At 40.7% G+C, this 17,209-nt stretch overlaps 1 protein-coding gene across 2 annotated transcripts in view; it reads left to right on the forward strand.

Moving 5' to 3' along the window:
- The window catches only part of SLC35F1 (solute carrier family 35 member F1), a 564,673-nt gene extending 547,667 nt beyond the window's left edge, over positions 1–17,006 (forward strand). For both annotated transcript variants that reach the window (XM_073627155.1, XM_073627154.1), the window contains exon 8: positions 15,195–17,006. In XM_073627155.1, the coding sequence (XP_073483256.1) occupies positions 15,195–15,419 (225 nt within the window). In that variant the 3' untranslated portion in view covers positions 15,420–17,006. The remainder of the gene's footprint in view (positions 1–15,194) is intronic.
- The last annotated feature ends 203 nt before the right edge of the window (positions 17,007–17,209 follow it).

Genomic DNA, 17,209 nt, shown 5'->3' on the forward strand with positions numbered 1-17,209 from the left:
GCCCACGAGTGCCACCTATCATTGCCCACCAGTGGTGCCAATCAGTGCCTCATCAGTGCCACCTAGCAGTGCTGCCTATCAGTGTCACCTACCAGTGCCGATCAGTGCCCATCACTGCCACCCATCAGTGCCACCTATCAATGCCGCCCATCAGTGCCCACCAATGCCACCTATCAGTGTCCAGTGCTGCCTATTGGTGCCCATCAGTGCAGTCTCATCAGTGTACATCAATGGAGAAAAATTACCTGTTTGCAAAATGTATTAACTATAAAACGGTTTTGTATTTTTTTTTTTTTAAACGTTGGTCATTTTTAATTTTTTTAACAAAAAATAAAAAACCCAGAGGTGATCACATACCACCAAATGAACGCTCTATTTGTGGGGAAAAAAATGACAAACATTTCATTTGGGTACAGTATTGTATAACCACACAATTGTCGTTCAAAGAGTGACAGCGCTAAAAGCTGAAAATTGGTCTGGGCAGGAGGGGGGTTTAGGTGCCCAGTAAGCAAGTGGTTAAACTTTCATTCTAGTGAAAGCAAAATATATCATCCTTTTCGGATATACAAACATACATTTTACTCAGAGTATTTTTATTTTTTTAATGTTCACGATAAAACAAAAACAACACGATACTGTCCATATAACTGGCAGCACATGAACCGGCTGGCCTTTAATGCTTCTCAAAGCTGTCTATAGTTTTGAATTGATTGTAGATATCACTCCTGCTGTGTGCTATTACAGCAAACGTTACTTCCTTATGGAAAGTGGAAGGAATTTGGCCTAAAGCCATCGTTTTAAAAGTACTTACAGACATCAGATGACAATCTTGACTATTTAATGTCTGTGGGGTCACCTCAAGGCAACCCCAGGTTGACTGAGAAATTAACTTTAGGGCTGCAACTAACTATTATTTTCATAATTGATTAGTTGGACGATTATTGTTTCGATTAATCGGTTAATAACCTTAAAAAAAAAGTGTGGTGTATTTTTTAGTTAAAATGTAAAGTTTAAAAAAAGGCAATTTATTCCTAAATATCTTTATATGCAGGGGTAAATATAAATAACCAACTATATGGTTTAGGGAGTAAAATCTTTAATTCTCTCTGAGAATAACAGACAGAAGAGATATACTCTATAAGTTATTAGAGGTTGAATCTGGTAAATATCATCAGACTCAGATCAAATTTTTTTATTTAAAGAAAAATAAAAAAATTCTAGACTGTTTTGCAGATTTTCAAACAGAACTGTAATATTATATGCTTTTCTGCAGCTTCTCCATTAAAATATATTGAACCAAAAAAGCACTGTTTTGCATTAAAAAAGGTCCTTGACCCTTTCCAAATACACAGCAGCTGAAAAAAGCATAGATGTGAACGTTAAATAAACTGTAGTGCATTTCTGTAAAAAGCACCAAAAATCACATGGGTGGGAACCAGGCCTAAGACATTTAGTAACATAATGGAGTTAAAAAGTAAAAAAATAGCCCTTAGTTTTTTTTACTGTGCAACGGTGAAAATAATATTTACAGTAGAGATTTGCTCTTTTTGTACTATATAGGGCTAATTTTAGCTTTTTTAACCCCATTATATTACTGGCCGATTAATCGATTACTATTTTCATAATCGATTAATTTCATAATAGATTAGTTGTCGATTAATCGATTAGTTGTTTCGGCCCTAATGAACTTCATAATGAAAATAAAAAACAAGACATTTGTAGGGTGCTTCACTGTCATAAAGTTTATCACTGATTTTCCTCCTTGGTCTCTACAACATATAGAAGACTCAAGACTTGGCAGATCATATATGACAATGCATTTTGGTAAGTATTTTGAGCTTTTAGCTTTTTCTTTAGGCTAACACAATGATTAATAGAAGGCCTGTCAAGGGCAATGGGTGAGGAAGGATCTGGGGAGTGGAGATCCTGCTGTAAATACAAACGTTATAAGACGCCTTTGGAATTTTGAGGCTGATTCTATCTTGGCACCCAACAGTGCTTATCTTGGGGATTTAATCAGGTTTACCTGGGTGAGGGAGTATATTAAATTGTACACCCTGATCCAGTAGCGTCTCACCCTGGGGCTCTGCCACCACACGTGGTATATCGTCCCCAGTTGTCTACAACAACGAAAACATCAAGGGGATGCCTCGGGTATGAAGGTCGCCAGTCTTGCTGGGACCATGTACCATCTCATTAAAACTTTGGAATTTGCTTCTATTAATGATGTATTTATGATGGATTTCATGGCCCGCTGGGCTATTTTGTGCCACTCGTCCAGCTTAATACTCTCCTGGAGGTCAGATTCCCATCTCTCCATATATTCCAACTTTCCAGTAAAATTCGTTAGGACTGTGTATATTTATTTCAGAGATATGCCCTCTGATCTTATCGTACTGTGTGCACAAATATTCCATAGGGGTCATCGTAGCTATGTCTGAACTTCTTGATATAGTAGACAAGAAATGTACTATCTGTGTGTATCTAAAGAATTCTTAGATCGGTAGCTGATGTTTTTCCTCTAGTGCCTTTCTCGTTAAGATGCCCCTATGATCACATATATCTGCTATTCTCAGTAGTCCCTTGTTCGTCCACTATTCAAATGTTCTAGGAGTGAGGCCCGGGGTGAAGTTCACGTTCCCCAATATTGGGGCTAATGGGGTATGTAGGGATTGAAATTTGTGAGATTTTAGTCTGTTCCAAATGCTCAAAGAGATAGAAAGTGCCAGATACAATCACTTTAAAGTCCATCTCCAGACGAAACTTGCCCAAATCTTTACTTTGTTAATGTCCACCCAATCACCAAAAGAAAGGGAAAGTAGTTTTCGTTAACATTTTGATAGAACAAAATATCTTGTTTTTTTTTTTTTTGTTAAAGTTAAAGAAGGTGTTACATTTCTAAGTTGAACCATACACTGAAAGTTTTATGCGCAAAAGAAGCAAGGATATGGAATCCCTGTGTCCTAACCTACTCCTTTACAGCAGCATATCTTCTAGTATTAAATTGCCCTATAAAAATAGCAGGATGTCCATTATTGCCTCATACCTGCACACAGACTATGAGCACAACGAGCTTATTTATGCACAAAGAACAGACAAATCTCTACAATATTCTGTCATAGAAAGAGCCATTAGTCCGCTAGTGACATAGGAAGAAATGGAAGTATGAAAACACAATCTGAGTGTGTTCTCCGACAATGAAGGCTGCTGCTGGGCACGAAATGATGGAGAAAAACTCTCATGCCAAAAAAAAAACTGCACAAAAGACTCCTTTTATTTCAGTCTCATTCCAAGAACAAATGATAGAAAAATGTTCAACAGCAGTTAACAGTTCTCATGATTGAAACTTTCAAGTTTAAAAGGCTTTTGATTAACAAAGTTCCTTTGTGGCAAATTAATTTTCATGCTGTAATAAGTTGAAGAAATGTTTTAACTTACTCTGTTCTGACAAATGAATTGTTTAGACACTTTCATGGTTACAATGTATCTATTGTATCAATTACTGCAGCTTATGGCTTTGGTGACCTAGTGTTTATATCCTGACTACAGCCTCAGTTTTCAAACTTTTCACCAAAGTCTCTTGTATCACAGATAATAGTCATGGTTTATCTACATTATAAGCTGTGCAACAGTTGACTTTGCATATAATTGTTACAAACCATGTATGTAAAAAAAAAAAAAAAAAAAAAAAAAAAAGAAGTGTTTTATTAGACGAAATAGCAGACCACACAGCTGAGGCCCACATTACAGTCTCAAGAGTCATTGCAAAAGAGGATTGTTTCAGGCAAAAGAACCATGTGATAGGTACTATACATTATAGGAAATGTGTTGTATGTCATACAGTATACAGTATATTATATTATCTTAGTCCTTGATTCAGTGCAGCTGAACCTAAACCTGTCCCACTTATGTACATAATAGAAGTATACTTTTGCCTCACTGGACACACATGTAGCAATTTAAGTACATTTTTTAGCACCAGAGATGAGCAAATTGCCATCATGTTAAGAAAATACCCATCTCTGGTAGTTCACTGAAGAACATCCCATTCTAATATTGTTCTACTTGGAGCGTGTGGCCTCCCTATCACATTAAGTTTTACACCGGCGTCGGCAACTAATCAGTCGTGATCTAGCTGTCGACTGTGTGCAGGTAACAGGTAGATTGCTTCCCTTCCTTGTCAACCCTGGGAACCTGGGCAGGAGCGGGGGCACCATTTACTAGAATCTATTCCCTTTCCCTCTTGTAGAAGCTGAAATCTGGCTTCTCCTCCTCTCCTTCCTGCCCGCACTCAGCTACTGCAGGAGGAAAGGAGATCGATTCCAGTAAATGCCACCCCTGCAGCTCCTCCTGTCCAGGTTCCCCTTTTGTTTTGCTGCCCGGGCCAACTTGTGTGCTCCCACTCCCCCCCCCCCCACCACAGTGCTGCCGGCTTCCTCTCCTCTTCGCCTGGCTGCTGTGGGGAGGATGTTTCAGGATGCAGAGCAGGGGAAAGAGTTTGGAAATATGTAATTTCCCAGTCTCTGCCTTTTCTGACTGAATGCAAAATGATCTGAATGATCATTCACTGTGTTCATTCAAATGGATTTAATGGAAGTATAATGTTTACTATGCTTTAGACTGTGAATGAACAGGAAGCTCTGTACAGAGCTATTCCTGTTCATTCATTCTGCAGAGATAGAGATTGAGGACTGTGCCCTCAATCTCTTTTCTCTATCCTGAAAGAGAAACATCAGGGATCTATTTAGACCCTTGATATTTCACTAAAGCCCCTCAACAGGGCTACTAAAAGAAAATTGTAAATAATTATAAAGGAAATAAAATTGAGCAAAGTAATACAAAAAAATAAAAATGAAAAAAAAATAATAAGAATAAAAAAACTACTGATACCAACCTCTTCCCTATTGACACCATCCTCTGCTCTACTGACACGTACACTGCTCTACTGACAGTATCCACACACCATCCACTGCCCTCCTGACACTGTCCGTTCTTAAGGTGGGCTAAGTTTATATTTTTACAGGGACATTTGTTTTATTATATTTAACTTTTCCTTACTATTTAGTTAGGCCTTGCCAGTCAATTTCTTTTAAAAAAAAAGGGCGCCGAACCCCAGTGATCTTCGATCTCTTTCATGCTGTTCAAGTAGAATTCCACCTCTCAAAAGGTTGCCTACCCCCGTTTTACACTGTCGCTGGGAAAAAGCCCCAATTCAGTAAACTCAGAGGGCCTAGGCCCAGGTTTTACCTACACAGGGTGATGGGGCAAGCCCTTTCCCCCCAGTTGCACACTCTATGCTCAGTTCCCCAGCCATATCCAGTGCAGCCCCTCCTTTCCCATCCTGCTCAACCGTGCAAGTGCAAACAAGGTGGGGGCAGGCAGGCCACAGTCTGAGCTGCTGGGTGAAAGCGGTGGGCTTGTATGTAAATCTGTAAGTCAATGGCCCAGGCCGGGCCCTCTGAGTTTCCTCTTTTACATACAAGTCCGCTGGGAGTATCTTGGCACATGGCGGAAGTGGTAGTGGGGGGCCCAGGTCAACTTTTGAATCAGGGCCCACAAGCTTCAAGCTATGCCTCTGACTGTGAGTATACTGCAGCCTTTATGAGGTTTGGATACTTTGCAAACTAAAGAATCACCTCCCTCTAGCGGCTATACCCTTGCACATGCTAGAGAGCACAGTTGTAGAAAGCAGTGAATGAAATTAGAGGGAAACAGTATGCTCATAACCTAGGGGTTATATGGTAAGAAAGAAAATCTTCTACCTATGAGATATCCAAAATGAGGGGTGGGCAAGGATAACCAACAAATACACTGTACAGTACAACATCAGGCTAGACCTTGCAGCCTAAATAAACATTGTATAAAACTGGGCTCCCTAGCATGTTCCAGGGTATAGCCACTAGAGGGATCTGTACCACAAAGGTGGCAGTACACTTACAGGTAGAAGAATATTAAAGTGCTCTGTCCTGTAATGAATTCTGACGTAATTTTTTTTGTTTCCCTGCGATTTTATGTTCACTCCAGACTCCAGAATTGCCATTAATCCGGAATTTGAGAGGTAAAATACCTGTACCCTGGCATTAAACATATTGATGGTGAAGTTTAAATCAGATCTCCATTCCCCAGATCCATTTTAGGCCCCCCCCCACACTTTGCAATATAAAACGACAGTTAATGTTTTTGTTTTGTTTACTTTTCTTTATCCGGCCCAGCCGACATTCTTACTTTGGCAAGAATAACTTGTCTCTGCTTCTGCAGCCTCCTCCTTTATATCCTTGTCACAAATCTCAGGAGGCTGCAGGAGTGGGGACTTTCACAGTGGCCTCTTGTCATGGGGGCTGACTGCAGAACCCAGAGGAGACATCCAGCTCGAAATGACATCAGAGAAGATGATGGCGTGGGACCTGAGCTGTGGCAACAGATCAGTGGATCACAGCAGGACAACACTGGATTTGCTGGGCAGGCAAGTATGTTTTCTGGTGAGAGCCTAGTATAGCAGGCAAGAGGGGATAGGAAAGAAACAGAGGGTGAAGTTCCTCTTTAAAGTGGTTGTAAACATCAGACATGAAATATGAACAAAGCATATCACTCCATAGTGTTTACTTGTCTCAATTGAGAGCACTAAGTGTCATTTCCATCTGCTGCCCCATTCCTCTGCTATGAGCATGAATTACTTCTGATAAGTTTTCCTGACACCAAGAAAAAAGGTGACAGGGGAGGGACCTCCAGCTGATTGACAGCCACAGCTCTGCTATATTTTGAGTAAAAGAGACTTGAAATTTCTCTCAGTGTAACTTTAGTTCTGCTATGAAATCATATTCTGGGGCATACCAACAGTAAACTGATAGAACAGTAGTCAAAGCAAAGCATGGGCTTTAGCAACATATGGGTAGTTTAGGAGATTTTAAAGAATGGTATACAAAGGCCAGATATACAGATCTAGATGCAAATGACCTCAGAACAACCAAGAACTTTTCCTTAGCTTTTGACCCTGATTTCAGCAGTCATTTAAATCTGCCATCTGGTGATGTCAAAGGTACATTTACTGTACATGCTGTTAAGGCCAGCAGATGGTACACACTCATAACATCACACTGCTACCAGAAAAAAACATACTGGCATTAACAGTGACTATGTGGATGGGAAAGGCAATGAATGCAGTACAGTACTACTCTTTGAGAACTCCTATTTTAAGAACCCCTCATAGTGGCAGGTTTGGGTGTAGCACTGATAAAATTTCTTTAAATATTCTTTCAAAGAGAACCTCAGTTTCACTAACCTATTTAATTCTGTTGTCACATTAATGTGTAATAATTAATATTTATTACACATATTAATTAACGTGTAAACTTGTTGCATATTGAAAGTTATATGGGGATTTTACATCAGATAAATCATCTGTTGAATATCTGTCTTACTGCAAACCACTTGTCTCTAAATTAAAAACTATTGTTTAGGTCCCATTAATACCTGCGTATCTCAGTAATGCACTTTTTTTAACGCGCTATTGTGCATTTGTCGCACAACAGCATAGGGCAAGCCATTCACTTGAGTGGATTCCCCTACACGCACCAAATGTGCTAAAGTAGCTCCTACACCTTCTGTGGACAGTGAGGCACAATTTGGGGTGCCATTAGGAAATAATGGCACCGCAAGCACATTGTGGTGTATTTTTCGCACGTTCCCTGAATGCACAGGTGTGACTGGGGCCTTAGGTTTTGCTTAGAGACTGGGGTAACTTGATTAAAGGCTTTCAGTTTGCCCATTTCCTGACTTGTAAAATTTTAAACAGATGCAGGCACACAAAAGCTCACCTTTATTTGTCTTTTGCCATTCTGCATGTTTTGTAATTTCTTTGTGTTGAAAAGCTAATAACAATAAAAATTGTAAATGCTCAAAAAAAAAAAAAAAAAAAAAACTAAAAAACAACTCACCTTTAATTATATTACTCAGTAAAATAACGGATATAAATCCGCTCTGTGTGCACAAAATGACTTTGCAAATCCAATTTTTTATGTTGTAAAAGTATTGGTGACAATATTACTGCACTTAATATATCCTGCACAGGGAGCAGAGCTGTGGTAGAGACCAAGAAAATCCACACACTACCGGCTGTCTGCAGAAAACTAGAGGAAGTGGGTAAATACAAGACCAGTCACCCTGCACAAGGAGAGAGAGTAGCAGTTGGTTTTTATTTCAGGGGACTCCTGCACAAAGGCAAAGTTCAAGATTCAAGTTAGAATACACAAGACTCTTGCATTTCGACAAAATTTGTTTATCTTAGGGTTCAGCTTTAAAAATTTTAAGTACGAGAATGTTCAAAAAGTATAGAATTGCCCAGAAAGGACATTTTTAAATAGTAATAGTTTACCAAGGAGACATTACACTGATTAAAAATCAATCTATACATTAATCACATCATACCATTATTTTTATGTCATATAAAATGTTCTGTTCATCTAGCTTTTCAAAAATTACCCACTGACCCTCTAGAATAAAAATAAGTGGTAACGTTTCTGGATCATTAGTCCTTGAGTCAAACACTTTGACCCATCTCCATACTCTTTTCCAGTCTTCCACTCTCTGTGCTCTTTAGTCTGTTTATTTTCTTTTTATTTGACAGTTTCCAATATGGCTTTTTCTTTGAAACTGACCCTGTCGTATGGGCAGATAAGCCTCCGCGTTTGGCACAAACATTACTCCGACTTCCAAAACTGAGTGGCGGCATTGCCCTCCTTGACGCCATCCTCTACCACACAGCTTGCCATTTAACCCGCATATTAGATTGGAGCAGACATGCCACCCTGAAACAATGGGTACAAATAGAAAATTCCTTGGCAGGGGTCCATTTGGACCAACTGCCCTGGTGTCAACAAGCTTTGCCACAACGGGTACTTTCTCACCCCACAGTTGGGGTGACAATCCAGACGGCTTGGAAAGTCTTCCGGGACCTGTCTCTCGCACCACTCACCCCAGTAGTGGGCAACCCGGCCTTCACTCCGGGACTTAAGGATCCCAGATTCCAAGATCTGAAACTAAATGAGAGATCTCAGGCCAGGCATTATCTCAGCAATGGTCAATGGAAAAATAGACAACAAATCTTAGATGACCCGGAACTGCGGGGACTCTCTTTATGGCAAAAGATCCAACTGTCTCATTATATTAGTTCACTACCCTCACCAGCTGCTTTCGGTAGGCAACTAACGCCTTTTGAACTGCTCTTCTTGGAGCAGTCTCCATTGAGACACGCAATTTCTCTAACATACCAGCTCCTGGTGTCCCCACAGCCAGATGCCAGAACCCCCTACATTGACAAGTGGGAGCGTGATCTGGGGTTAAAATTCACAGTCAAACAGGTTGAGCGGATCATCTTTTTCTCTCATAAGACTTCCATATGTGCGAGACACCAGGAGGCGGGATACAAAGTGCTGTCCCGGTGGTATTACATGCCAGTAAGGATCCACAAGATGTTTCCCCAGAGCCCAGACCTGTGTTGGAGATGTTGAGAAGAGATGGGCTCCCTCCTCCATGTTTTCTGGTCTTGCAGGTTGGTGCGGCCCTTTTGGACCGAGGTCCATCACATCGCCCAAAAGTTCACGGACCGGGTGTTGCCGGAGTCCCCAGAGTTCTTCCTTTTGCATCACCATGAGATCCCGACCAAGAACTACAGGAGATCTATTTTGCCACTCTTGCTCACGGCGGCAAAAGGCTGCATCCCATTGTATTGGAAACAGACCCAGCCTTCAACGGTGGTGACATGGTTGAAAAGAGTAGCGGACATACACGCGATGGAGGACTTGGTGGCCACGGAAAAAGGTTTAAATGAGAAATTCTCCAAGAAATGGTACTTTTGGCATGAGTTTATCTATTCCGAGGAATACGGACAGCTGGTGAACCAACCTCCTTGAGGGGAATACATGTAAAATCTCCCTGGGGAATGGCTGTGACTGGACAGGGGTATATACTTCCCTCTCCTCCCTCCCCCTCCACCCCGCCGCCCCCCTTTTTTTTTTCTCTTCTCCCCCCACTCTCTCTTCCTCCTCTTTTTCTTTCTTTTTTTTTAGTTTCTGTTTCTGGTCCTATCCAGAGATGTTTTGTCGGATAACGACTTCTAAGGGCCGATGAAAAACCGGCTTCAATCCCCTAACTACTCCCTTAAAAGACGGCTCATGCCGTGAAAATCAAGGGAGCCATGCGGGTCGCAGAGGTTCCCTACCCAGTGGACAAGCATCATGACTTTATCCCATTAGGAGACTTTGAGTAAAGTGTTCTTACAGTTGTGTAAAAATGGATAGGGTGATGTACAGCATATACTGTCTTTGTATAATACCCTGTGGGACGTTCTGTATACGCATGTTCTTTCTTGTTAAATAAAGAATTTATAAAAAAAGAAACTGACCCTGTCAAAAAAACTGCAGGAGTACAGAAAACAATCAAATATTTCAAATGCTTACTTGCAGTATTTTGCCTATTCATAAACATTTGCGTTACATAGTAGGTGAGGTTGAAAAAAGACACAAATCCGTCCAACCTATGTGTGATTATATGTCAGTATTACATTGTTTGTCCTTGTATGTTGCAGTTGTTCAGGTGCTTATCTAATAGTTTTTTGAAACTATCGATGCTCCCCGCTGAATTCCACAGCCTTGCCGCTCTTACAGTAGAGAACCTTCTACGTAGTTTAAGGTTAAACCTCTTTTCTTCTAATTTTAATGAGTGACCACATGTCTTGTTAAACTCCCTTGCGCAAAAAAGTGTTATCCCTATTGGGTCACCAGTACGGTATTTGTATATTAAAATCATATCCCCTCTCAAGCGTCCAGAGAGAATAAGTTCAGTGCTCGCAACCTTTCCTCATAACTAATATCCTCCAGTCCCTTTATTAGCTTTGTTGCCCTTCTTTGTACTTGCTCCATTTCCAGTACATCCTTCCTGAGGACTATGCCCAGAACTGGACAGCATACTCCAGGTGCGGCCGGAACAGAGTCTTGTAGAACGAGAGAATTATTGTTTTATCTCTGGAGTTGATCCCCTTTTTAATGCAAAGTATTTTTTTTATTTAAAAATAACAAATATGCCATACTTACCTGCTCTGTGTAGTGGTTTTGCACAAAGCAGCCCAGGCCCGCCACTTTCTGGGTCGCTCTCCGGCATTCCTGGCCCCTCCCTCCTGCTCCTACAGCAAGTAGCTTGCTATGGGGGCTCCTGATCTGAGCCATTGCTCTGTGTGTACATTCAGACACAGAGCTGTGGTTTGGCCCCACCCCCTCTGTCACCTCATTGGCTCACTGACTTTGATAGACAGCAGCAGGAGCAAATGGAGCCCTGCTACTGTCTCAGCTAATGAGGAGGGAGAGTCCTGGGCAGCCGAGACTCTTGTCCAACATCGCTGGATCGGGAGGGGCTTTGGTAGATATTAGGGGAGCTGAGGAGGGAGCTGCACACTGAATGTTTTTTATCTTATTGCAAAGACTGCATTAAGATAAAAAAAAAAAACCTTCTGACTTTAGAACCACTTTAACATGAAATGTCTAAACTTTGCTCCTCACCATGCACTATGATTCAAGTTCTCTTTAAATAGGATTACCACCACCTTAATAAAAAAAAAATCTATACTTTTAAAAAGCAAAGACATTACTTAGAGTTTGAATTATTTTTTAATTTTTTTTGAGCGAGTATTTCGAGTTATGAATGTTAATACGTTTTTTATACCAAATATGGCAATTTGATTACGTTTCAGTGTATAATCTCTTTCGAGGCCCTAGGTAACCAAAGAATAATGTATTAGATGGCAAGCATTCTATTCAGTAATTAAATTAAGCAGCAAAGGAATATTCCTGACTATACTATAGAAGATCTATTTGTTGGCCTAACCCAGCTCAGTTGACCCCACTCTACAGAGGAATGTAATATACAGTTAAAGTGGGGGGCCATCCTGGAAAAAAAAATGCCACCAAAAATCCTAAAAAAAAAACCAAAAAAAACATTTGACCCTTAACCCTTGTTGCTAGGCAGTCTTCCTAATCTGCCTCTTCCTATTCTGCGGCGTGTTCTTCTCCTCGGTGAGCGGCCCCGTTGTCTTCTGGGAACTGTGTGGTTCCAGCCGCTGGGCTCCCGCTGTGTGTGATCACAGCAAAAGTGGTTCGCAAGTGGCATGCATGCGCACCCCAGATCACTTACACAGAGCGGCCACCCTGCCACAGTTTATCTACAACGGGTGGTCGTAAAGTGGTTAAAAAAATAAGTTCACCTTTAGGAACATGTTCCCACTGATGCAGCCAATCCCCGCTGCTCTCTCTTCCCATGACAGCAGTACGGTGAGAAGTTCCCCGTGCTAGCTGTCACTTTTTGAAGACAGCATGGTCGTGCAGGGCTCCGTCATTCATTCACAGAGCTTTGTGTTTGACTAAACTAGTCCCAACATTCTTTGGGGCTTCAACATACACAACACATCTCCTGCGCTCAAAGATAAGCCCACAGTGGTGTTACTCTAAGCTCTTGTCCTGGTACCACCTTGCTGCCCTCAACAGACTAGGGATGTCAGGATACACTGAGATGAGAAATAAACAGAGGGTGCACCAGCCTAGTGCATTATCCTCAAAAATTGCTTTATTAAAAAAGAAAGGATAAATACTCACAAACATGCACTTGTAAACAGCATATCAGATGTAGAGCAGCTTAACATCCATTGTGTCACAACAGATAAACGTCCCCCAAAAGGACTGGCTAATGCGTTTCGAGGTAGCCCCTCTTCCTCAGAGCCAAAGGAAGAGGTGATACCTCGAAATGCGTTAGCCAGTCCTTTTGTGGGATGTTCATCTCTTATAAAAGACACAATGGATGTTAAGCTGCTCTACATCTGATATGCTGTTTACAAGTGCATGTTTGTGAGTATTATTCCTTTTTCAATAAAGCAATTTTTGGGGCTAATGCACTAGGCCGGTGCGCCCTCTGTTTATTTCTCATCTCAGTGTATCCTGACATCCCTAGTCTGTTGAGGGCAGCAAAGTGGTACCAGGACAAGAGCTTAGAGTAACACCACTGTGGGCTCATCTTCGAGCGCAGGAGATATGTGTTGTGTATGTTGAAGCCCCAAAGAATGTTGGGACTAGTTTAGTCAAACACAAAGCTCTGTGAATGAATGATGGAGCCCTGCACGACCATGCTGTCTTCAAAAAGTGACAGCTAGCACGGGGAACTTCTCACCGTACTGCTGTCATGGGAAGAGAGAGCAGCGGGGAGCGGCTGCATCAGTGGGAACATGTTCCTAAAGGTGAACTTATTTTTTTAACCACTTTACGACCACCCGTTGTAGATAAACTGTGGCAGGGTGGCCGCTCTGTGTAAGTGATCTGGGGTGCGCATGCATGCCACTTGCGAACCACTTTTGCTGTGATCACACACAGCGGGAACCCAGCGGCTGGAACCACAGGCTTGATACCCGCCGGTCGCCATTCTGTCAGTAGGGAAGGCATTGATCCTGTGTTCCTGTAAAGCAGGAACATGGATCAATGCCTTCCCCTAGTAAAAGCACCTCCCACACAGTAAGTAAGCACTGGCTAGGCAAACAGTTAACCCTTTGATTATCCCTGATGTTAACCCCGTTCCAGCCAGTGTCATTAGCACAGTGACAGTGCATATTTTTTAGCACTGATCACTGTATTAGTGTCACTGGTCCCCAAAAAGTGTCAAAAAAAAGTGTTAGTGTCTGATTTGTCCGCAACAATATCGCAGGCTCGCTATAAGTCGCTGATCGCCGCCATTACTAGTAAAGAAAAGAATGTATATCTTATGGTTTGTAGATTCTATGCGCTTGCGCAAACCAATCAATATACGCTTATTGGGATTTTTTTTTACCAGAAATATGTAGCAGAATACATAGTGGCCTAAAATAATTAAGAAATTCAATTTTTTTAAATTGTTTATTGGATATGTTTTAAAGCAGAAAGTAAAAAATTGTTTGTTTGTTTTTTTTTCAAAATTATTGGTCTTTAAAAGTTTATAGTGCAAAAAATAAAAACCACAGAGGTGATCAAATACCACCAAAAGAAAGCTCTATTTGGGGGGGGGAAAAAAAGGATATTGTACTTGGGTACAGTATCACACGACCAAGCAATTGTTAGTTAAAATAACGCAGTGCAGTATCGCTAAATATGGCCTGGTAATGAAGGGGGGTAAATCTTCCAGAGATGAAGTGGTTACACATTATACATGCATGCATAATACAGAAAAAAATGTAAACACACAGAAACACACACAGGTATTGGTGACAGAAGAAAGGAAATCAAGCAGGATATTTAGCCCTACAAAAGAGAAAGAAAGATGAATAGCTCTATTAGCAACAGTAAATTGAAAGCCAAGAGATACTGTAAGGACACAGTACACTGCTGACTGGTTTTTAAAAGTGCAGACTTCAAAGGCTGATGGCAGTGAGTCATAGACTTGAAACAATCATCCAAGTTTCTTTCAGGAAATGCACAGTGATGTGCATATGCCTAGTAAACACGATCAGAAAATCGTACCAAAAAGAAATGAATTCAGAGCGATTGTACGATAAACTGATCGTTAGTATACAGCTGACGATCATGACAGTGATGTGGTGCCATTCATTTTAAATGGTACCAAAATGAACCTTGCCAATAGACATGTGTTACAACACACGTACCTGCATTGCCGTGCTCTGCCAAAAGTGCTACATACACTTTTTTTGTACTTTTTGGTGTATAAGGCAGCTCCATTCAAACAAATGTGCTGCCTTATTGCAACATATGCTAACACAGCATAACACATGCATCAATGTGAACAGAGCACTGTCATTGGGTAGTAAAGCCTGGGTCAGCTCCCATATTTATATCCTGATGAATTCCCTTTAAACATGTTGCAGAACATTTGTCCACCATACGGAATACCAACCAAATGCTCTACGTAGAAGCTCCATGATGAGGTTGGGTGGTCTCCACTCTAAAATGCAGTGGGGATAACCAACAAACCACAGTACTACATTCAATTAAGTGAAGGAAGCACATAATTTACATTAGAGCTGTGGAATACCAGTTACACTATAAGGCTGATGAAAAGGCACTTACCAAGTGTGTAAAATGAGTCGACACTTCTAATGTTGCATTAAAAACATGTATTGGAACACTTTGAATTTGTACCGACTGCTCACAATATTGTTTTTTCTGAATGTTTAGTTTTCAGGACTTTATCTTCTATCCTTCGGAACAATTCTGCTGGGACTGGTGCTGTATTTCTCCACAACGACCTATGTGGCCCAGGATCCCCGAGTGTATAAGCAATTCCGCAACCCCTCAGGACCTGTTGTAGAACTGCCAGCTAGCGCACAACTTGAGCCCTCAGTAACATATACCAGCTTAAGCCAAGAAACAGAAGAAGAGCCACGCGTAAGAGTTGCCTAAAGTCAAGCATTTGTCACCTGTTCAGGTTTCAGTGGCATCTGTTTGTCCATTATCTCTGTTTTGTGCATAGAGAAAAGGTTTTACCAGGTACTGTCACAAGAAGGGGCTCAAAAGCAGGAGCATGAAAAAAAGGTTTGACAAGGATGCAAGAAATACCAACCACCGGCAGACTCAGAAACACCTGGAGTCATCATTTTGCCAGCACTATTTATTCTTGAGTGCATAATCAGAGGGTAAGAAAACGTTGGGAAAGGTGATATTACCTCAAAGTTTACTTTTGCACATGTCTTCATGTGGTATATTGCCAAGATTTTTTTATTTTAGTAAAAAAATGTCACCATGTAGTTTTCACTGAAGATCCCCATCTTACACAATTATGTCATTGCCTAATTAAAGCTACTTGAGAATAATGAAATAAATTACATTCCTACTGGTGCACTGCCAACTGCCTCTGCTCTTTAGCCCAGGCGCATCTGCAATCGTTTAGACTGTTGGTGGCATTATAAATTCCTTGAATTTTTGTAATATGTTAGGTTTTTATGACTTTTTGTATCTTCCAGTTGCCAAGTAAATTATATCCTTGTTTTTCCATGCTTTTACTTTGGTTTAATATGATTCAAAGCAGCTAAATATGACTTTGTCCAACACCGGGGCTATAAAAAAAAAAAAATTGTATTAAAAAAAAAAATCAGTATTGTTGCCTAGAGTGACCAGTCAGATTCCTTAGTTAATGCTCCCAGGGAAGATAACTCTTGATTGGTCATTGTGGGCAACAACTTTTTCTTTTTTTTCATTTTTGTTTTGTTTACTCTAGGTTTATATACAAATCACTGTACAGTCCATATTTAAAAAGTGAAAGTGATCTGCGTAGTGCAATAAGCCATGCCACCCAACTCAACAATTGCATTTAAGGAAATTTATCAAGAAAAAATGGCCTGTCATTGCTCACTTATTTCTGAAAACATTAGTTATTTGACTACTGTGCTGACCTTGTGGCTCCACCACTTTCTGAGTCACTGAACCAGGATAACTATCAGGTGTTCTGGCTTCATCTGACCTTACATGCTGCCTACTTGTTCCAGATCACTGACCATAAGGTCTGGTTCACACCAGCCTGCATGTAGCGTTTTACCACATGGGCAGCTGTCAGAGTGAATAGAGTAGTAAAGCTACAAGATCAGCATGACTGCCAAGCAACCAACCTTTTCAGGAGATCCCAGTAGCGGCAGCCCTTATCATTCTCTCAGCATAGGTTTACTTTCATAAGTCTAATTGCTCTCATTTGGTAACATGTAAAATTCATTTTGTTGCTTAAAGTTACTGCACATCAATGCTCTGCCTTATTGGATATGCCAACTAAAGTGACATCCTTGGATACACAGCACCAGCTCAGTAATAAATGTAATGTGTGTTTTAAACTGGCTAGACAGCACATTGCAAAAATGTCACAGTATTTTCAATGTCTCTTCTGTAATTCACCAAACACAACTGTTTTATGCAGCTCTAATGTAAGCATGCTTTTAGTAAAATATTTCTGAAGGTAATGGGATTGTACCAACACTGCAATAAATGTTTGTCACAAATCCATTATGCGTCTGGGGCAATTTGTCAGTGAGAAATCATTATCGTCAATTCTTTTTTTTATACTGTATACCCAGTTTAATCTTCATATTCTCTTCTAAACATTTTAAAGTACAACTAAAGGCTCCTGAATGGCAGTCTAAATAAGCAGCAAATCTAGTTACTATGTAATGCACAAGTCTCATAAAGTAAAGAAAAAACTTAATGTG

Source organism: Aquarana catesbeiana, linkage group LG04 (genome assembly GCF_042186555.1).
Source record: "Aquarana catesbeiana isolate 2022-GZ linkage group LG04, ASM4218655v1, whole genome shotgun sequence".
NCBI lineage: Eukaryota > Metazoa > Chordata > Amphibia > Anura > Ranidae > Aquarana > Aquarana catesbeiana.